Source organism: Eptesicus fuscus, chromosome 5 (assembly GCF_027574615.1).
Source record: "Eptesicus fuscus isolate TK198812 chromosome 5, DD_ASM_mEF_20220401, whole genome shotgun sequence".
NCBI classification, from domain to species: Eukaryota; Metazoa; Chordata; class Mammalia; order Chiroptera; family Vespertilionidae; genus Eptesicus; species Eptesicus fuscus.
This window is the reverse complement of record NC_072477.1, coordinates 44,211,034-44,233,751: the sequence shown is the minus strand read 5'-3', so window position 1 is coordinate 44,233,751 and position 22,718 is coordinate 44,211,034. Positions and strand designations below refer to the sequence as shown.

Sequence of the window (22,718 nt, the reverse complement as noted above, 5' to 3'; positions counted from 1 at the left end):
AGCAAAAAGAAAAACAAAATCCAAAAATATGAAGACGGTGGAAGGAGCCTCTGGGACAACTTCAAACATACCAACATTCACATTATGGGAGTGCCAGAAAAAGAAGAGAGCAAGATATTGAAACCTGTTTGAAGCAATAATGACAAAAAACTTTCCCTACCTGGTGAAAGTAATATATTTACAAGTCCAGGAAGGGCAGAGTCTCAAACAAGAGGGCCACACCAAGACACATCATAATTAAAATGGCAAAGGTTAAAGACAAAGAGAGAATCTGAAAAGCAGCAAAAGAAAAGCAGTTAGTTACCTACAAGGGAGCTCCCATATGACTGTCAGCTGATTTCTCAACAGAAGAAGAGGAGGATAAGGAGGAGGAGGAGGAGGAAGAGGAAAAAGAGAAGGGAGGAGGAAGAGGAAAAAGAGAAGGGAGGAGGAAGAGGAACAGGAGAAGCATAAAATGGCAATAAATACATATCTATCAACAATTATATCTAAAAATCAAAATAAACGAACAAGGATTCTAATGAACAAAATAAACTGATGAATAAAATAGACAAATCTCAGTGGGAAGGGGGGCGGGGGGCAGGAAGAGATTAACCAAAGATCTTATATGCATTTATACCTTACCTATGGACACAGACAATAGGGTGGTAAAGGCCTGGGCACGGTGGAGGGAGGCAATGGGGGGAAAGAGGGATATCTGTAATACTCTCAACAAAAAGATTTTTTTTAAAAAAGAAACTTTTATAAAGCATCTATAGTTGATAAGATTATTTCTTTTATTTAAATGACATTAATATTCATATATATTTACATCTTAAAACTCCACCTAATTTAGTGAAAACAAAGCATAGAATGGCACCCTGGCACCAGAAGGTGCTTATTAAGTACCAATCATTGTTATGAAGTCATATCTATATACAGGCAGTCCTCAGGTTATGTCGGACTCGACGTATGTCGTTTACGTCGCCATCTCCCATTTATTTATAAAAAAAAAGTTCCATCATTTCGACATATGTATGTATGTGCTATATGTTTTTTATTATTTATTTACCACAAGTAAAGATCAGGAATTGTTATCTTTTTTAAAATTTTTTTACTGTTTCACTTCATTACTGCTATGTATGTGCACCATGTGAGTAATGTAGGTGCTTATGTAGGTGGGTTCCAACTTACGACGAAAACCGCATTACGTCACACTGTAAGAACAGATCTCTGACATAACCCGAGGACCTACTGTACAACACTAAAGAAAATAAATAGACTTAACTAAAGTTAATAAGAAGCAAGTATAATTATAAATATTATCAGATTTTAAACAGGAATCTGTAAAGGTTTTACTACATAAGGATTTCACTCAAAGTAGACAAAATATATAATAATCTCAAACTTTGAGGATACCAAATCAATTTCCTCTTAGTTGAGACCTATTCAACTTCAGTAACTTTTTGGAATGAAGCATAAAGTTAATGCTATACATTTGAAAGGATTGGTCCAGTTGTTTTCTCTATTTTTAATTCCTCTTCATTTACAGTATTGGCAACAGCATCATTATGTGGATTATCTAGAATGTCTTCGTTAAGTTCATCTGACTTCTCCTTGTTTTGATCCTCACCCGTATTAACATCTTCAACTGTCTGTGTCCTGGACGTGTTTATTAACAAGTCTGAAAGAGAAATCATTGTTACACATTATTTAACCACCTCACCCAATTTTACCTAACACAAATTTCTTCACAAGCTTAGATCAATAGAAATGATGTCTATGACCATTTTAGTTCATGTTAATTATGGTTACCTCCAAATAAAGCCATTTTTACACATGTATAAAAATACAAGAGGTCTTGGCCCTGGCTGGGTGGCTCATGTTGTGGTTCTATTACCAAGGTTGCTATCCCTGCACATACAAGGAACAATCAATGAATGCATAAGTAACTGGAACAACAAATCAATGTTTCTTTCTCTTCCCCTTCCTTTCTCTAAAATCAATAAATAAAAATTTAAAAAAAAATTTAATGTGAGAGGTCTTGAATGGTACTAAACTCAATCAAACTTGAATCACTGCCAAATGCAACTGTTCTCATTCAAAATCACAACTACTAGACAAGTTTTAAAAGTTCAAATGCTCTTAATAGCTGTATGTCAAAGTGTCATATAGCAAAGAAAATTTCAGGTACTTATATCTACATAGGAAATTTTTAAAGTCATATATTATAAATAGAAAATAAGCCTTAAAATGCTTATTGATAATGATAGCAAGGAAGACACTGCTATCAACAATAGTTTTATCTTCAGGTAATTTTTCACATGGAAATAAAACATCCATTTGTCAATTTAAAACTTAAAATTCACTTTAAATATAAAAAATCATGGTAATGTAGTCACAATACTTTTCACTTGAGAATTTTATTATCTTGGGTGAACCTTGTTTTATGACATGATAATCTTCACTACTTACTATAATTCTTACTTTCCTATTTCAAAAGGAAAAACTGGATTGGAAATAGAGAATGACATGCCATCCTGCTTCATTCAAAGCCAATTTGCAATTTTATTTAGCTACCTACCTATTTATTTTGATTAATTGATTTGAGAAACATTGACTGTTGTTCCACTTATTTATGCATTCATTGGTTAATTCTTATAGTGCTCTGATTGGGGATCAAACCCACAACTTTGGCATATTGGGTCGATGCTCAAACCAACTGAGCTACTTGGCCAGGGCTGCAGTTATTTCAAAATACAGTTTTGTTTTGTTTTTGTTAATTCTCACCTGAGGATATTTTTTCCATTGATTTTTACAGAAAGTGGAAGAGAGGAAGGGAGGGAGGCAGAGAAACAGAGAGCGAGAAACCGACCGGCTGTCTTCCCACGTGCCCCAACAGGGGCCTAGGATTGAACCTGCAACCAGGTACTTACCCTTGAGCTGGAATCAAACCCAAGACCCTTCAGTGCACAGGCAAACATGCAACCACTGAGCCATACATACCAGCCAGGGCTTAAATACAATTTTAACAAACATGGCTGTCTAGTTTCCAAACCCAGAGTCTGTTTTAAAAACAGCACATTTTGCCCTGGATGGTGTGGCTCAGTTGGTTGGGTGTCGTCCCATGCACCAAAAGGTTGCTGATTCAATTCCCGGTCAGTCATGTGCCCACATAGGGAGCATGCAGGAGACAGCCGATATATGTTCTGCTCTCACATCACTGTTTCTCTTTCTCTCTCTTCCCTTCCTCTCTCTCTAAAAATCAATAAAGATATTTTTTACAATTCAAACAGCTCATTTTATGGCAGTTTTTCTAGAGAGAAGGGAATGTAACAGGTAATCAAACTGATAGCTCACAACAAGTGACACAATGCAAAAAAAAAAAAGCAAAACATTTTAGGGCCCAGCTGGTGTGCTCAGTGGTTGAGCATCGACCTATGAACAGGAGGTCATGGTTCAATTCCTGGTCAGGGCACATGCCCAGATTGCAGATTCGATTTCCAGTGATGGGTGTGCAGGAGGCAGCCAATCAATGATTCTCTTTCATCATTGATGTTTCTATCTCTCTCTCCCTTCCTCTCTGAAATCAATGAAAAAATACATATATTTTTTTAATTTTAGGACCACTTATTCATGTCATAGCAAATGGCTTTAAAATCCCCACTGGGTGCAAAAAGCATTTTATATGTTTAGGAAAAGTACCATAATAATTAATGTTCATAATTATGATCCTAAAGATAAAATTATGTTACATACTTTAAGGAGTCAGGGAAGAATGTTTTTGAAAGACTCAGAATCAATTTTAAATGATTAAAATAACTTTTTAAGAAGTATTCAACTATTCAGAAAATCATTTTGGACTCATTTATTCTTTGGAGATTCCAAACAGGTAACACACACACACATACACATACACACACACACACTGTCTTTTTCTCTCAATTGTACATAAACTTAATATACTGTATCATTTTTCTATTTCTAGAGGTATTTTATTTTGGAAGATAGTAGAGAAGTTAAAATTTCTAACATGCCCTTGCTATATTAATGGTAACACATAAAAACCAGCATAACATTTACCATTTTCTAAGGACTGACTATTACTCAGTAGCTTTGCCTGTCTTCTTTCCAAGGCCAGCTGTTTATTTCTCTGAATTCTTTGTTGTTGCTCTTCAGTTAGGCTTCTACTTGATTCAGAAGCAAACGTCACATTTTCAGATGAGTTTGTCAAAAATGGATCTAATTCAGTAGCAGTTACATCATGGTCATTATTTTCCCCTACTTCATCTGCAGTAGGAAAAAAAAAAAAAAGTGAGTACATCTCAAGTATTAAACTAGCTAGAAAGAGCTTATATAGCTATTAATTTAAAACCAGTTTAAAGTGACAAGGTGCAGACCAGAGGAAACAATTGGTGAGGCATGAAAATGTTACAAACATGTTTGATTCAAACAAGTAAAAGGAATATTTATAAGTCACTTTAAAAAGGCATTTTAAGTCAAATGAAAACACTAATTTAAAAATATACATGGGGAGAAACCCAGATGGTGGCATAGGTAAACACCTGAACTTCCTGCCTCGCACAACCACTTCAAAACTACAACTAAAAGACAAAACGGACATCATCCAGAACCACAGGAAGGTGGAAATTCTACAACTAGAAAGGAAGAGAAAAGCATACCGAGACTCAGAGGAGGTGCGGAAGTAAAGTGCGGAGGTACGGAGGCGCATGCGGAAAGGGCTGGCAACTGAGGATGAGGTTGTCTTTTTCAATCGGGAGGAAGACACAAGCTCCCGACTGCTCTGAACTCCAGTTCCGGGCGAGACTCTGGGGACCCAGACTCCTACGGGGGGAAACTGGACTGTCTGGCATCAGGCCAGAACATGAGGGTGGCTTTTTCTCAGAGGTGCTTGCAGCGATTACGGCAGGACACTGAGACCCGGGGGCCTTTTAGGGCACAGCTGAAGGTCAACCACTGCTATTTGCTCCACCCTGTTGATTCCGAGACCCCACCCTACCCAATTTACAACCCCACCCCAGCTGAGTGCAGAGGCTTTTGCATATGAATGGCCTGGCCCTTTGCAATCTAAAATTACCTAACAAACTGAAGCTGGGTCAGAGCCCCAGAACTTTCAAAAGAAAGCCCAAGGCCCCACAGCAACTTGCAGTGCTTCACAGCTGGGCCTCATCTGGGCACCTCCAAACCCCAAACAAAGAAGAGGAATCTGCAGATCTCTCTGTAGCTCCTGCTGGGTGGCCTCAGGCAGAGGCTAAATTTGCATCTCCTTGGAGATCCAAGAGCCAGTGTACACAGTGGTCAAAGTGGGACCATCCAGATTACAACTCCTCAGATCCATAAGGGACACACTCAGGGGGCAGACTCAGTGAGCACAAAAGCCCCACTGAAGCAAGTCCTGACCCATAAGGGTGTCTCCAGCACAGAAGTTCTCCCATTGTAGACACAACTGATCCTCACAGCCAATTGGCCTGGAGGTCAATTCCTCCCAGTGATACCAACAACAATCAAGGCTTAACTACAACAAGACTGTGCACACAGCCCACAAAGAGGTGCATCAAGAGTGTCCACCTCAGGTAACTGGGAAGGCTGAGCCACTGGGCCCTATAGGACACCTAGTACACAAAACCACTCTATCAACACAGGGAAGCAGTCAAAATGCAGAGACAAAGAAACAGGTAACAAATGACAGAAATGGAGGAAAGCAAACTACTGGATATAGAGTTCAAAACCACGGTATAAGGTTTTTCAAGAATTTTCAAGAAAAGGCCAATAAGTCCCTCGAGGATATGAAAAAGGACCAACTACAAATTAAGCATACACTGACTGAAATAAAGAATAATATACAGAGATCCAACAGCAGACTAGAGGATCACAAGAATCAAGTCAAAGAATTGAAATACGAAGAAGCAAAAAACACCCAACCGGAAAAGAAAAAAGAAAAAATAATCCAAAAATATGAAGATAGTGTAAGGAGCCTCTGGGACAACTTCAAGTTTACCAACATCCAAATTATGGGGGTGCCATAAGAAGAGAGAGAGCAAGATATTGAAAACCTATTTGAAGAAATAATGACAGAAAACTTCCCCCACCTGGTGAAAGAAATAGACTTACAAGTCCAGAAAGTGCAAAGAACCCCAAACAAAAGAAATCCAAAGAGGACCACACCAAGACACATCATAATTAAAATGCCAAGAGCAAAAGACAAAGAGAGAATATTAAAAGCAGCAAGAGAAAAACAGCTAGTTACTTACAAGGGAGTACCCATACGATTGTCAGCTGATTTCTCAACAGAAACTATGCAGGCCAGACGGGAGTGGCAAGAAATATTCAAAGTGAAGAATAGCAAGAACCTACAACCAAGATTACTCTACCCAGCAAAGCTATCATTTAGAATTGAAGGGCAGATAAAGAGCTTCACAGATAAGAAAAAGCTAAAGGAGTTCATCACCGCCAAACCAGTATTATATGAAATGCTGAAGGGTATTCTATAAAAAGAAAAAGAAGAAGAAAAAGGTAAAGATAAAAATTATGAACAACAAATACATATCTATCAATAAGTGAATCTAAAAATCAAGTGAATAAAAAATCTGATGAACAGAATAAACTGGTGGATATAATAGAATCAGGGGCATAGAAAGGGAGTGGACTGACAATTCTCGGGGGTTAAGGGGTGTGGGGGGTGCAGGAAGAGACTGGACAAAAAACGTACACCTATGGATAAGGACAGTGGGGCGGGGGGTAAGGGCAGAGGGTGGGGTGGGAACCGGGTGGAGGGGAGCTATGGGGGGGAAAAAGAGTAACAACTATAATAATCTGAACAATTATATAGTAACAACTATAATAATCTGAACAATTATAATAGTAACAACTATTATAATCTATATAATAAATAAAGATTTATTTAAAAAGAAATAAAATAAAAATATACATGAATGGCCCTGGCCAGTTGCTCAGTGGTTAGAGCATCAACCAGCTGACTGAAGGGTCCCAGGTTCAATTCTGGTCAAGGGTACGTAGCTCGGTTGCAAGCTCAATCCCTGTGGTAGTCAGGATATGTGCAGAGGGCAACCAATCGATGTGTCTCTCTCACATCTATGTTTCTCTCTGTCTCTCCCCCTCCCTTCCACTCTCTCTAAAAATCAATGGAAGCCCAAGCCAGTTTGGCCTGCGGACTGAAGGGTCCCGGGATCGATTCTGGTCAAAGGCATGTACCTTGGTTACAGGCTTGATCCTTGGCCCTGGTCAGGGTGCATGCAGGAGGCAACCAATCGATATGTCTCTCTCATCACTGAGTTTCTATATCTCTCTCCCTCTCCCTTCCTCTCTGAAATCAATATAAAATAAATAAATAAAATAAATAAAAATCAATGGAAAAAATATCCTCAGGTGAGGATTAATATATACTGAATATATGAATGGAAAGCAAAAGTTCTTAGTTATGATTAGAAATATTTTATGCTTGGACTAATAAAAGAACTTAAAGAATCCAAAGAATATTCTTATTTTATGTTAAAGAAAAACATTTTAATAGCTTGCCATAATACACAGTAATAGTTTTATATAGGCTATTTTTAATAGGATAAAACCCATACCAAAACTAGGAAAAGAAATTAAGAGATCTGTGGACATAGTTCCAAGTTAATTTTTTTTAATTCAGTGCATTATTCTCTACATTTTTACTCTTAATAAACTCTTAAAGCCATGTACACTAGTTATTTCAAAGTAGGATACTCCCAAAATAACCCACAATGTTATGGAAAGTAAGTATTAAATCTTTCATTTAGAATTCATTTAAGAATTATGAAAAATTAAATTTTACTAACATATTTAAAGTAAGAATGGGCAGTGATAAACTATCACTTATCCATATGACAGTTATCATGTGGCGTAAGCTATCTTAATAAAGGCAGCTCCACACTGAGGAAGGGTAGGAGAGTTGGGCTCACTCATTTTTTAATTTCAGCATATTGTGACACACAGCTGATTCTGATTGCCCAGTTAAATAGACCAAAAACCCCAACATAATAAACAAGTGGTAGTTTAAAACGATTTTTTTGCAAAATAAACACCTGAAAGTAGAAGGTAATACAAGCACAAGCTAACTAAAAAAATCTATATATATAAAAGCGTAAGCGACCTTTATGACCGAACAACTGGAACAACTGGTAGACCAGTCACTATGACATGCAATGACCATCAGGGAGCAGACATTCAATGCAGGAGCTGCCCCCTGGTGGTCAGTCCGCTCCCACAGCCAACCTCCCATGACTGGCCCCCCGAGCCAGCTGGCCAAACTCCCACGGCCCCTCCCCCTGGGCCCTGGTGGGGAGTGGGGGGCCAGCAGGCCAACCTACCACGGTCCCTCCCCCTGGCTGGCCAACCTACCCCGGTCCCTCCCCGCTCCGACCAGCCCCCCCACAGGCCTCGATCACCAGCCAGGCCGAGGGACCCCACCCATGCATGAATTCATACACCGGGCCTCTAGTAAAAAATAGCAAAGCTGACACTTTCCCTTCTTTCTACATCATTCACATTATAGGGTTAAAACATAACCTCATCAAATCTGACAACTAGGCGAGAAAAAAAATTTTCATATCGCCAAGATCATCATTAAAAAATAATAAAGAAAATGAAATATTAATTTACATACACCATCCTTATCTTATGTAGATACTATGCACTGAGATTAGCTGGTGATAGTAAAAACTAGCACAACTATCAAAACATTTCAAACATGAAGACAAACCTTTATAATTAATTATTCTAGTGAGTTTTAAAATTCATATATTTAATCCAGTCTTACAATTCAAACCCCTTTTGAGGTTTCTGCCTTCCTGATATGGAAAAAATTCGTGGCAAGAAACTAAAATGCATTCCTTTATTGGGAAATATTAATGGCGTACAAATAGAAAACTTTGCTGGGGAAGTTAAGAAATGTATTAGAACCAATTGTGCAATATGTAGGGTTTCTAATATGCTTTACCTTATAGGGCTTATAAGATTCTGAATTAATAATAATGAAATAAAGATCTATTTTTTGTGAGCTGTAAAAGGAAAGACATCATCAACAAAAAATGGCCTCTTTAATACAATGTTTTATGGAAAAACAATGTGAATGTAACCACTGCTGGAGCTGAGACTAGGATAAAAATGGGATTAAAAACAAATGAGAACCATACATGAAATACATTTACTGCAAGTTATAGGCAGACTATTGTGGGAAAGAAGCTAAAGCGAGAAATATTCAATGTGTTACAGGATGCTATCATGTTGGTACACATAATCTAAAAGATAAGCAAATCCTATATAATAAAGAGGTAATATGCAAATTGACCCTCATGCCCTCACAAGATGGCTACCCCCATGTCATCACAAGATGGCCTGCAGGGGAGGGCAGTTGGGGGTGACCGGGCCTGCAAGGGAGGGCAGTTGGGGGCAATTGGGCTGGCAGAGGAGCGGTTAAGGGGTGATCAGGCCAACAGGGGAGCGGTTAGGGGCAATCAGGTAGGCAGGCAGGCGAGTGGTTAGGAGCCAGCAGTCCCGGATTGTGAGAGGGATGTCCGACTGCCAGTTTAGGCCCAATCCTGCAGGGATCGGGCCTAAACCGGCAGTTGGACATCCCCCAAGGGGTCCCAGATTGGAGAGGGTGCAGGCTGGGCTGAGGGACACCCCCCTCCAGTGCACGAATTTTGTGCACCTGGCCTCTAGTTATTTAATAAAGGGAAACAAATGCTATTTAAAAGAACATAGGGAGGCCCTAGCCAGGTTGGCTCAGTGCATAGAGAGTCGGCCTGCGGACCAAAGGGTCCCGGGGGTTCGATTCCAGTCAAAGGCATGTACCTTGGTTGCAGGCTCCTCTGGCCCCGGCCCTGTTCAGGCTCCTGCAGGAGGCAACCAATCAATATGTTTCTCTCACATTGATATTTCTCTATCTTTTCCTCTCTTCCACTTTCCCTAAAAATCAATGGGAAAATATCCTCAGATGAGGATTTAAAAAAAAAGCATAGGGAACACTAGCTGGTTTGGATCAGTGGATAGAGCATCAGCCAGCGGAATGAAGGGTCCCGGGTTTGATTCCAGTCAAGGTCAAGGGCACATGCCTGGGTTACGGGCTCCATCCCCAGTAGGGGGCATACAGGAGGCAGCCAATCAATGATTCTTTCTCATCAATGATATTTCTATCTCTCCCTCTCCCTTCCTCTTTGAGATCAATAAAAATATATATTTTTTAAAAAGCATAGGGGAATCAGGATTAAGAATAAAGTATAATTTTACCAGTGTGGTTAGGAAGACTTCACAGAGTTGACAGTTGTGCACAGTCCTGAAGATAGTAAGAAATTTGGAGGCTGGAGGGAGGACGGAGGACAATGTTTAAGGCAGAGTGAGAGAGTGCAAAAGTCTTAAGACAGAAATGTGCCTGGAAGGTTCAAGGAACAGCTAGGAGGCAAGTGTAGCTAAAGCAGTATAAGTAGGGATACAGTCAGTGAGGCAAGGGGGATGGGTTGAGGACACAGAACAGATTCTGTAGGGCCAAGCTGGACATTACAGTAGGTCCTCGGGTTACGTTGGAGTACCGTTCCTACTGCGTGACATAACGCGATTTTCACTGTAATTCGGAACCCACCTACATAAGCACCTACATCACTCACATGGAGCACATAACACAGCAGTAATGAAGTGAAACAGTAAAAAAAATTTAAAAGAACAATTCCTGACCTTTACTTGTGGTAAATAAATAATAAAAAACATAAAGCACATATGTACATACGTCAAAATGAGAAACTTTTTTTTTTTTTATAAATAAATGGGAGATGGCGACGTAACCATTAAACGACGTATGTGGAGTCCGAAGTAACCCAAGGACTGTCTGTATAAGGGTTTTGGCTTTTACACTGAGTAAAATAAGGAGCACCTAAAGGGATTTGAGCAGGAGTAACAAGACTACACACTAGTAAAAAATATTAAAGAATAACCCCTAATTAATTTTTAAGAAAACCAATTGATTACAAAATGGTAAATGAAAATTTTCTAGTAAACTTCAACAAAAACCCTTGCATTGGTGAATGGATTTAAAAATGAACATTGAGATTTATTAAATACAATTAATGATGGCTTATTTCCATTTGGATTTATGTATTTTAGTAAGGTAAAAACCAAGATTTGATGGGGGGAAAAGTGTTACTGAATAAACTAACCCAGTGGTAGATGGTGTGGGATTTAGTACTGTAATAACTAATTCCTTTCCATATATAAAATTCTATGCCATCAGGACATACCATATATTATCAAAATATTAATTAATCTTGGATTATTTAAATCACAATCTTTCACTTTTAAAAGTAATTTATAAATAACTTTGGGGAATTCTATATGGAGCCTGTATTTTCCACCACATATATTAAAAGTTTAAAAAGCAAACAAACATGTATGGAGCCATCGCACAGAAAATCTGATAACTATACAGACCCTGTCGGCAGGAACCATGTTTTGATGTGTGTGACTGCCTATGGTTGCACTGTACAGCCAACAAATGCAATCAATACCAGGAACAGTCACAAAGGTCTTACTCAACTCCTGTACCCAGGATCTGTACTCTTTTTTTATGTTTTTATTGATTTCAGAGAGAGGAAAGGAGAGGGAGAGAGGGACAGAAACATCAATGATGAGAGAGAATCATTGGTCTGCTGCCTCTTGCACACCCCCTACTGGGGATCGAGCTGCAACCTGGGCATGTTTCCTGTCTAGGAATCAAACTATGACCTCCTGGCTCATAGGTCAATGCTCAACCACTGAACCACATTGGCTAGGCCAGGATCTGTACTCTTAAGTGAAATATAAACTATTTCATCATCAAATTATTCTGCCTAGTTTCCAAGAGCCACTTTTTTAATGGTATACATAAATTTTGTCATATATTTTTACTAATAATCACTACAAAAAAATCAGTGGGTCACCATCAGATTTCTTAAAAAGCTCATGTTCTATGGCTAAATACATTTTTACATCTCTTAATAGCATTGCAGCTATTCCTTTAAAGAAACAAATATACACAACCTTCTAAATCTACCAAAGCATTTAAACTCATTAGTATTTCCTGTACTTTAATTATATACTCAACATAGACTAAGAACCTAGTCCTGTAATACTGTCCACCCAACAAAATCCATTTCTAAAAGAAAAATTGTTATAAAGTAGACAAGCCTATATTCTTACCATTATTGCTAATAAAATCTTCATGTAAAATAGGGAGATCAAGTCGAATTCGTTTTAAACAGGTCTGAAAATAAAGAGACATTTTTACATTTTTATTAATAACATTTGGAGGAAAATGGTCATTTTTCCATTCTGAGATTCAAAAAAGATGTTATTTAAATAACTAATTTTCCTTCTCTCTACCAAGACAGATTTAAAAATTAAGACCCCAAACAGCTACTCAGCCTTAACTAAATCTTACCTCGTACTATTCAACACTGTGAATGAAACTCATAATAATCTCAACACATACCTGAACTTCCTTTTTATTTCCCAGGTATTCAACTCTGTCAATAAAATCCTCAAATTGCAGTTTAGGGAATAGCCTATGTGCCCAGTGCTCCATGTGTCTGATTAGCGTCTTCAAGTCTTCAGCCTGGCACATAAAAATAAAAATGCTAAATAGAAAACTCATTCTCAGAACTGACCTTGTCAGCAGATTTTAGAATTGAATAGTAATGCCAAAGTCACTGGTGTCATTTTACATTTATAAGGTGAAGAAACTCTAAAAAGGAAAATATTTATTAAGGGCTTAGAGGATTGCAGTCTAAAAGAGCACTAGATACAATTTTTTTTTTTAATCAGAGGCCCTAGCTGGTTTGGCTCAGTGGATAGAGCGTCTGCCTGCGAACTGAAAGGTCCCAGGTTCGATTCCAATCAAGGGCACATGCCCGGGTTGTGGGAGACTTGCAGGAGGCAGCCAATTAATGATTCTCTCTCATCATGGATGTTTCTATCTCTCTCTCCCTCTTCCTTCCTCTCTGAAATCAATAAAAATATTATTTTAAAAAAAGTTTAATATAAGTTAAAAGATAATCACATGTGGTTTTGCAGGACAGTAAAGTAACCCTAAAAATAAGCTTTAATAAAATATATCAAGATATCTTTTAGGAATAACTAAACAAAGTGGTTGGTCCCCTAAATCATATGTAGAGAAGAAAGCATTGAGAATTCAGCATTGTGAAAATACATTCAGAAATCTCAAGAGCAAAGTACTGAAGACCAGCAAGAACAGTTTAAACATTCTCAGACCAGAATACCTATGTTTGAAATTTCAATTTAACATTAAAATTTTTAAATTTAAATGAAATACAAAGCCTTTTGTTGCCCTAACTGGTTTGGCTCAGTGGATAGAGCATCGGCCTGCGGACTCAAGGGTCCCAGGTTTGATTCTGGTCAAGGGCATGTACCTTGGTTGTGGGCACATCCCCAGTAGGGGGTGTGCAGGAGGCAGCTAATCCATGTTTCTCTCTCATTGATGTTTCTAACTCTCTAACCCTCTCCCTTCCTCTCTGTAAAAAATCAATAAAATATATCTTAAAAAAAAAATCCTTTTGTTGTTGTTATCCTCACTGAGGATATTTTTTCCATTGATTTTTAGAGATAATAGAAGGGAGAGAGAGGGGGGGAGAGAGAGAAACATCGATTGGTTGCCTCGTGGGGCCGGGGGATTGAACCTGCAACCCAAGTATGTGCCCTTGTCCAAGAATTGAACCCACGACGCTTCAGTGTGCGGGCCAATGCTCTAACTCCTGAGCCAGCTGGCCAGGGTGACAGTTCTTAAATGTCTCCATTTTTCAACAAAACTTAACTGATGCCTATTATAAACCAGGCATGGTGCCGTATCTTAGGAACACCTAAGTGATCAATAAGGTAAAGTCCTTGCTCTCATAAAGCTTAAAACCACTCTCTGAAGTAGACAAAGTAAATTTTATTCCTCAAAATTATAAAGTACAAAGTAAGGCTTACTGACTCATATATGATTTTACTAACGTCATACGATGGCAAAACCAAGACATGTTTTCTGATTCTTCTAACAGTTCCCTTTCCACATCAGTTTCTCAAAAGATACAATGATGAGTGATTAAATCTGTGAAACATTTTAAGATTCCTAACAACATGATAACAGACCCAGTTTTATAAAGTCAGTCAAACCTACATATGACTGGGTTCTGCATACATGGATTCCACCAACTGTGAATTGAAAATATTCAGGGAAAACAAATGTTACGCTGTTGCTGACATGTGCTATGTACTTAGGCCTATGATGGTTGCTGCATCTGTATTGAACATGTACAGACACTTTTTCTTGTCATTATTCCCTAAACAATGTAATATAACAACTATTTACTTAACATTTACATTCTGTTAGGCATTACAAGTAATCTAGAGATGATTTAAAGTATGATATATGCAATAAGGGACTTGAGCATCTGTGGATTCCAGCATCCACAGAGGTCCTGGAACCAATCCCCCACAGATACTGAGGGATAACTATATTTTAAAAAACAAAGATCTAAAATAAAAACCAGACATTTCTTACCTCATGACCTTTACCTTTAAATTTTGTCTTATCAAACACATGTCTTAATGCTGGAAGCCCTCTCTCTGAAATCAATCTGTAAATAGAAATATGTTTTTAAATTCCAAGTTTTCTAGAACTATCAAGGCCAAACCAAGACCATAAGAAGAAAAGATATATAATAAAAGCCTAAGCAACTGTTACTGCAGAACGACCAAAACGACTAGTCGCTATGATGTGCACTGACCACCAGGGGGCAGATGCTCAATGCAGGAGCTGCCCCCTGGTGGTCAGTGCGCTGCCACAGGGGGAGCACATCTCAGCCAGAAGCCGGGCGCCTCTCCCGTTTCTGCAGCAGCGCTAAGGAGTAGCAAGCCGAGCAGTAAGGAGCAGCAAACAGGTGGGCAGTAAAAAGTGAGGTGTCCTGGGCCCTCCCTCCCACCCCCCGCAGTGCACAAATTTCATGCACCAGGCCTCTAATACTATCTAATAAAAGAGTGATATGCAAATTGACTGTACCTCAGCTACACCCACAAGCCACCCACCAGCCAATCAGGAGCAAATATGCAAATTAACCCAGCCAAGATGGCTGCAGCCACAGAGAGAGCAGGAGGCTTGGGTTGCCCCCGGCAATGTAGGAAGCCAAGCTTTCCACCTGCCCTGGCAGGCCCAGGCCTCTGCTCAAGGCTACAAAGTTTCAATTATAGAAGAGAAATAAATCCCAACAAAAATGGCTGCAGCCACAGAGCGAGCAGGAGGCTTGGCTCCGCTCAAGGCTACAAAGTTTCAATTAAAGAAATTAAATAAATCCCAGATACCAGGGCCTTCGATTGGGTCGCCGGAGGGGGGGGAGAGGGGGGGCGTGGCTGGCCTGCAAACCACCACAGGCCCCTCACCCAGGCCACCCCATGCCCCAAGGGAACCCTCACCCTGATCCGGGACACCCTTAAGGGCAAATCAGCCAGCCCCCACCCGTGCACCAGGCCTCTATCCTATCTAATAAAAGGATAATATGCAAATTGACCGTCACTCCAACACACACGATGGCTGCCCCATGTGGTCAAAGATGACTGTCCCCATATGGACACAAGATGGCCGCCACAAGGGACCAGGTCTGCAAAGGACAGTTGTGGGTGACCAGCAGGGGAGGGCAGTTGGGGGCGACCGGGCCTGCAGGGAAGGGCAGTTTAGGTGGACCCAGGCCTGCAGGGGAGAGCAGTTGGGGGTGACCAGGCCTGCAGGGGGCAGTTAGGGGCAAACAGGCTGACAGGGGAGCAGTTAGGCATCAATCAGGCTGGCAGGGGAGTGGTTAGGGGGTGATCAGGCTGGTAGGCAGAATCAGTTAGGGGCAATCAGGAAGGCAGGCAGGAGAGCAGTTGGGAGCCAGCAGTCCTGGATTGTGAGAGGGATGTCCGACTGCCCTTTTAGGCCCGATCCTATCTGGATCGGGCCTAAAAGGGCAGTCGGACATCCTTCGAGGGGTCCCAGATTGGAGAGGGTGCAGGCTGGGCTGAGAGACACACACCCCCGTGCACGAGTTTCGTGCACCGGGCCTCTAGTATCTTTATAAATATCTGATTTTCAAATCATCCCAACCAATAGATTGTAACATAAGGAAGAAAAAAAGATATTAAAAAAAAAGTAAGCCCTAACCGGTTTGGCTCAGTGGATAGAGCATCGGGCCTGTCCCAGGTTCAATTCTGGTCAAGGGCATGTACCTTGCTTGCAGGCACATCCCCAGTAGGAGGTGTGCAAGAGGCAGCTGATCAATGTTTCTCTCTCATTGATGTTTCTAACTCTCTATCCCTCTCCCTTCCTCTCTGTAAAAAATCAATAAAATATATGTTTTTTTAAAAGTACAAATGTTTAAGGCAATAGTACATATACCTCTGAGCATCAAGCTTGGGTATATTCCTTTTAACTGTTCTCCTTGGAGGTACAGGAACAGGTGCTCCTCTTCCTGACTCTGGTGAAATATACCAAGATTTAATATTACTTAAGTAATTTAAGCCTCACTTATAAAATGTATCATTTCTAAGCTGATAGATGGATAACTGAACATAGACACTTTTTTTAGAACTCCATACAGACCGTCATCAGGTTCAGCTCCTTCATCATCTCTATCTGGAGAAGCTGGAGGTGGGAAAGGAGGAAAAGTTTCATCTTCTACATGCTCATAATCTGGTAGGTCAGTCAAGCCATTCTCCTGGGGTTCCAGCATCTTTTCCTCTGGGGGGAAAAAAGTAACATGTTTATTCATCCAAGCAGTCTTCCTATTACAGTTAGGATCCACCTGCAGCAAAATACACCATATTTCAAACTCAGACATAATGAAAAGTGGAAATGATAATAGTTACAGAAAAAAGAACTGAGCTAAAAATCAGAAGAACTGAGTTCTAAACACTGAATAATAATATACTTTTGAACAAATCATTTTATCTCCATTGTTGAGTTTCATCTATCATAAAATGATCTGGACTTTTCAAAGGGTTTCAAACTATGATCCAAATGGGTGTGAAATATGCAGAGGACAGGTACCTCAACTGCCACTTCAACTAGAATAGCTTATAACAAAAATCTGTTTACATATTAATCTTCTAGATAAGGTTCCTTTGAAGAAAGGGAAATAATCCTCAGGTTGATAACTTGAAAGAATGCTTTTTGTACTATCTTACTCAACCTCTCAGCAACATCTGAAACTTTGATCAGTTCCTTTTTCTGCACAAGTGTTTCCATTTACTTCTGAAACATAGTACTCACCTGACTTTTCTCCCTTTCTGGACACTCCTCCTGGATCTTCTTTGAAGATGCAGCTTCCTCTAACCTAGTCAGTAAGTATCCATGACTCCATCCTAGGCCCTCTTCACTCACTTATACACATGGCATTACAGATAACTCACTAATTCTTTATCTCCATCCCAGGCATCAAATCCGAGCTCCAGATCCCTACTTTTCATTTTACAGCTCTTAAATTTCTCATTGGTACCTATAACTCATCATGTACAAAACTGAATTTCTAATTTTCCCAGTTCACTGCATAACATCTATCCAGCTAGGCAAGTCAGAAAATTACAAGTCATCCTTGACACTTCCTTCCGTCTACCCTACATATCCTATCCATTTTACCTCCTAAATATCCCTTGAATCTGTCCATTTCTTCCTATCTCCACAATCACATCATAACATTTCTACTTGGATTATTCCATTCCTCCTATCCAATTTTGACTTTTCCAATCCATTCTCCATATTACAGCTAAGTTTAACCTATGGAAATATAAAGCTGATCGCTTTACCACATGGCTTAAATATTTCAATGGCTTCCTTCTGTTCTTAGGATAATGATAAAACTCAGGCTCTGCATGGTTTGGCACCTTCCTACTTCTCCAGCTTTACACCCACTCTTCATGCGCTTTTCTCTCAGTTTTTTGAAAGAGCCATATCCCTCAGGCCTCTAGACTTTTTTTTTTTTAAAAAACATATTTTTATTGATTTCAGAGAGGAAGGGAAAGGGAGAGAAGGATAGAAACATCAATGATGAAAGAGAATCATTGATGGGCTGCCTCCTGCACACCCTCTACTGGGGACCAAACCCGCAACCTGGGCATGCGCCCTTGGTGGAATCGAACCCGGGACTCTTCAGTTCACAGGCTGACGCTCTATCCACTGAGCCAAACCGGCTAGGTCAGGCCTCTAGATTTAGCAAAGGACAATTTCCTATCTTGAAGGCCCTTCCTTGACTCCTAATCTCTTTCACATCTCTAATATCACCTCCACAGAAAAGTCTGCCCCAATTTCCCTAAACTAAATCCTCCTATAATAAGCATTCAAAGTATCAGGTACAAGTTTCATAGCACTAATCCTGTTTCATACTAAGTTCTATTTGTGTGATTATTTTATTAAAGTTGTCTTTCATACCAGACTGTAGCTCTAAAAGGGCAAAGACCAGATAGGTCTCTTTGTGCTTCACCATTGCATCTCCAAAGCTGGTACACAGCAGATGCTCAATATATATTTGTTGAATGAGGGAATGAAGAAAAGAATTCCAAAGCTTCCCCCAAAATTGTAAAACTACTGGAGCTAGATGATTTCTAATCTCTCCAATTCTAAATTTCCATGATCATCTATAATAATAAAAGCATAATATGCTAATTAGACCGGACGGGGATCTTCAGGACGAAGCCGGGGATGCAATGGAAGCCCAGGTCCCGGGTGCCTGCCAGCAGTCAGAGGGAAGCCCGGGTCCCAGGTGCCAGAGGTAAGTCAGTACCGGCAGCGGGGGAAGGAAGGCCTACTCTTGCACGAATTTCGTGCATTGGGCCTCTAGTAATATATAAAAACAAAGTAAGTATAAACTCTTGATGATGACCCACTGTATCTACAAGTAAGAGTCTAAGAACCATAGATTTTCAAAATTGGAAGAAAGGCTGTCAGAGACCATAACCTCTGAAGTAGCTGCAATAAGTATATTTAGCCCCATCCTAGTTAAGCCCTCTAGGAAGAAATGGGGTTCACACCTTGAGGCAGACCTGGAGGTCTGAGGTGGATGACAGGACACAAACTATATGAAGTGTGGCAAGACAGATGTAAGGAACTGGCTAAGCATGGGGTGGGACTGGTCAGTAAACTGGTAGTGAACAAGATATCTATCTTTCACTTCTTTTTTAAAATTTAATTTTATATCTTTCAACTTATTGATAACTTTTGCATTGTCTCTTCACTGTCTCCTTTTTAGACATCGATGAAATTCTCTTAACTTCTTCCTCTAGTCCTCAAGCTCCCAGAGGAGTGAACGTAACCAAGAAATGTAATGTTCAAACTACAGTTCGTTCCCAGACACTTTGGGTGTCCAATGTCCAACTTTCTCCAAGTTATCAAAACAGAGGCCCCTTTAGCAAGGGAAGTTTGTCCCTCTCTGCTAACCATCCCTGAAAACACTACATTTCCCATCCCCTCCATTCTCGGCCCCGTCTCGTCTCTCACTTCATTCATTCCACAGTCACCGATGCCTTCCATGTTTACAAGACCCTGGACGGAAGCTGGCCACGTAAAGATGTTTCTGATACACGTTCCCTCCCGCTAAAAGGCTAGGTTTAGTGAGAGGCGGCCCCCAAACATAAACAAAAAGTAAATGTGCACACCCTTGTCCCCGCCGGTCTCCTCGCCCCACAGGTCGCGCCGGGTCAGGCCTCTCCTGCTCTGTAGTCCACCTCAGCCCGGTAATCCACCTCCTCACTCCCTCCTTGCGGCTCCCCGAACCCCGACTCTTCCGCCCAAACCCCTCGGCCGCTGGTCCCATAAGGGACTCCGCTCTCCCGCCAGCCCGTTCTCACCTCACGCGGCCTCAGCACCCGCCGTGGGGCGGCGAGCAAACCGCGCTTCTCGCGAGACTCTAAGCTACCGCCGCGAAAAGAGCCTTCGGCGCTTGGCGCCAAATCTGCGCGCGGCGCGGCGCGGACGTGGCTGAAGGGCCCGCCCCCGCCCAGGTCCCGCCCCCCCCCCCACGTCCCACCCCCGCCCTTCCGGGTCCCGCCCGTCCCACTGCTCCCCTCCCCACAGCTTCCTTCTTCCTGAATTCCTCGGAGAGGATAAACCTCCCTGCTTGCGTAAACTTCACCTTTGTATGGCTCTAGGCATTTTAGACTTTGGAAACAGGTCTGTGTTTTAGAAAACTGGATTGTGGGTGGAGTAGAAAGGGTAGCGGCAAACAGTTTGATGAGAAACTACCGATTCTCCCTAGGTAACAGAATATTAACAGAATATCTTGAACATGGAGTTTTATGCATCGCTTATTGAAGAATGAGCTGAGATGAAAGAGGCGGTGAAGAGTTAGTGGTAGGAGTGTAGACATCAAGAAGAATGTCAAAGATTTGTTACCCTTAATGTTTGTTTGTTTTTTAAGTGCGTCCAAATATATTCCTATTTGTTTCTAGATACATATGCGCACTGGCACACAAAACTGGGGGGAAATAAATATATAACACCTGTCGGATGGGAACTGGGCATATGGGACAGGGTGAGATGGGGACTTAACTCTGTACTCTTTTTAAACACATAAATGTATTAGCTATTCAAAAAACTAAAAAAAGTTATCTGCAGCACATATAGGATCAAGATTTGACAAACCAAGAACATGAGAAGTGCTTCCAACATTCTATTTTTCTGTAGCTTGAAGTATTTTATTAAAATTATAAAAGAATAAATCAAGTGTGTGAAATAATAAGATAAAATAAATTGTAAGTGTTAAGGTCGCCCAAGGAGGAACTCGAGGCCGAAAGGGGTAAAGGATTATGAATTTATGAGGTCATCTGGAAAACCAGATAGGCTGAGCCCCCAAATGGCGCCAGCACCTAGGTTTTAAAGGATTCTAGGTTTTAAAGGATTCTAGGCAGGCTTTTTCTGGGAGGAGAATTCTCTGGGCGAGTCCTGAGGGGAAAGATAAAGGTCTTAGCAAGTGGAATGTGGTCTTAGCAAGAGGAATATGTTCTAAGCAAAAGGGAATGTCGGTTGTGAAGTGGTATAAAGGTCAGTCCCAGGGGAGGGGATGTTGATTTAATTATTTGATCAGACCTAACAGTAAGCTCTATCTAAAATTATGTGTGTAAATATGTATATATGACACATTTTTCTTAGTTTTATTTCTATACATGCAAGATAATATGCAGCAATTAACTAAATTTACACTAATTTAACAGGAAATATGTCTCAAGAGTCTGAATAACTGAGGCAAGGGCACTCTTCTAATTATCTAGATAATCTATATTCTCTACTTTATGTCTAATAAAGTACTTTGAGAAATTAAAAAGTTATATACCACCCTCCACTCCCTACCAAAAAATAAATAAAAGAAAGCCTAGGGCAGAAGCTCTGAGGGTTTGAATCTCAGTTCCATCATTTAATACTTAATGACTTTTGACTATGCTTCAGTTTCCTCATTATTAATAATAGTACCTACTTTGTAGAGTTATAAGGATGATTAAATTATAGTACTTAATAAATGTTACCTATTATTATCCCTATAATTTTTTAAATATCTGACCCTTTCAGAAACTGTAAATATTTTGGTAAGTAATTGTTTGTGGGCCCATGTGAATATAACAACCACAGTTGGAAGGCATTGACATATTATTGTCAAAGGATAATAATTGTTTCTTTTATTCACATGTGAAGAATACTAGAAATATATTTTTCTTAGCAATTTCATCAGAGATATAAAAGATAGCTTTCTCATAGACCATATCATTAAAACTTTTAAAACAATTCAATATTGCCCAGCCGGTGTGCCTCACTGGTTGAACATCGACCTATAAACCAGGATGTCACAATTCGATTCCTGGTCAGGACACATGCTCGGGTTGGAGACTTGATCCCCAGTAGGGGGCGTGCAGGAGGCAGTCAATCAATGATTCTCTAATCATTGTTTCTATTTCTCTCTCTCCCTCTCCCTTCCTCTCTGAAATCAATTATATATATATATATATATATATATATATATATATATATATATGTATTTCAAAGTCTATGAGTCTTTTGATTGGCTGGGGTTATTACTTCGGTAAGCTCTGGACTGACTGGTAGTAGTGGTCTGCTGTGTACTTGAGGACTTCATCTCAAGGTTATGACATATACTTGCCCCTCCCTGCCTTATATAAGGCAGTTGGGCTCATATCACCCAGTCAGGTCTGCATCAACATGAGCAATCAAGGTGGCCAGGCCAGGGATTATGAATTAGGATCTGGTTCAGCTACAAATAACAGAAAAAAATAAACTAAAATAACAAACAAGATAGAAAGTTTGTCTTTCATAAGTCCACAGTTGGTATGGTACTCCATGGTGTTAGGAATCCAGCCTCCTGTCTTCTTGCTTTACCACGTCAGCATTCCATTCTCAAGATTACCTCATTGTCTAAGATAGCTCCTAGAGCTCCAACTACATTCCAGTGAGCAGGACGGAGGAAAGAGAAAAGGGTACAGCCCCACATTTTAAGAACATTTCCCAAATGTTGCATACAGCAATTCTGGTTACATCCAGAGTATAATCCTATGACCACACAGAGCTGCAAAAGAAGCTGGGAGCATAGTCTTTATTCTTGGTGGTCATGGTCCAGTAAAAATTCAGGGTTTCTATTACTGTGGGTAAAGGGATGAAAAGATGTTGAGGGACAACT

The 22,718-nt window shown here is 40.2% G+C and overlaps 1 protein-coding gene and 1 non-coding gene across 2 annotated transcripts; both read right to left on the bottom strand.

The window, feature by feature from the left end:
- Positions 1–753: 753 nt before the first annotated feature.
- On the bottom strand, positions 754–19,973 carry TIPIN (TIMELESS interacting protein). Its single transcript, XM_054715517.1, is given in 10 exon segments — positions 754–1,499; positions 1,501–1,663; positions 4,063–4,269; positions 12,214–12,277; positions 12,506–12,628; positions 14,576–14,651; positions 16,442–16,520; positions 16,646–16,783; positions 17,315–17,378; positions 19,885–19,973. Coding segments are annotated over 8 exon segments (939 nt in total). The 5' UTR covers positions 16,776–16,783; positions 17,315–17,378; positions 19,885–19,973; the 3' UTR covers positions 754–1,402.
- On the bottom strand, positions 11,423–11,556 carry LOC114230721 (small Cajal body-specific RNA 14). Its single transcript, XR_003616680.1, has one exon. It is a non-coding gene; the product is annotated as a small Cajal body-specific RNA 14 (non-coding RNA).
- Positions 19,974–22,718: the final 2,745 nt, after the last annotated feature.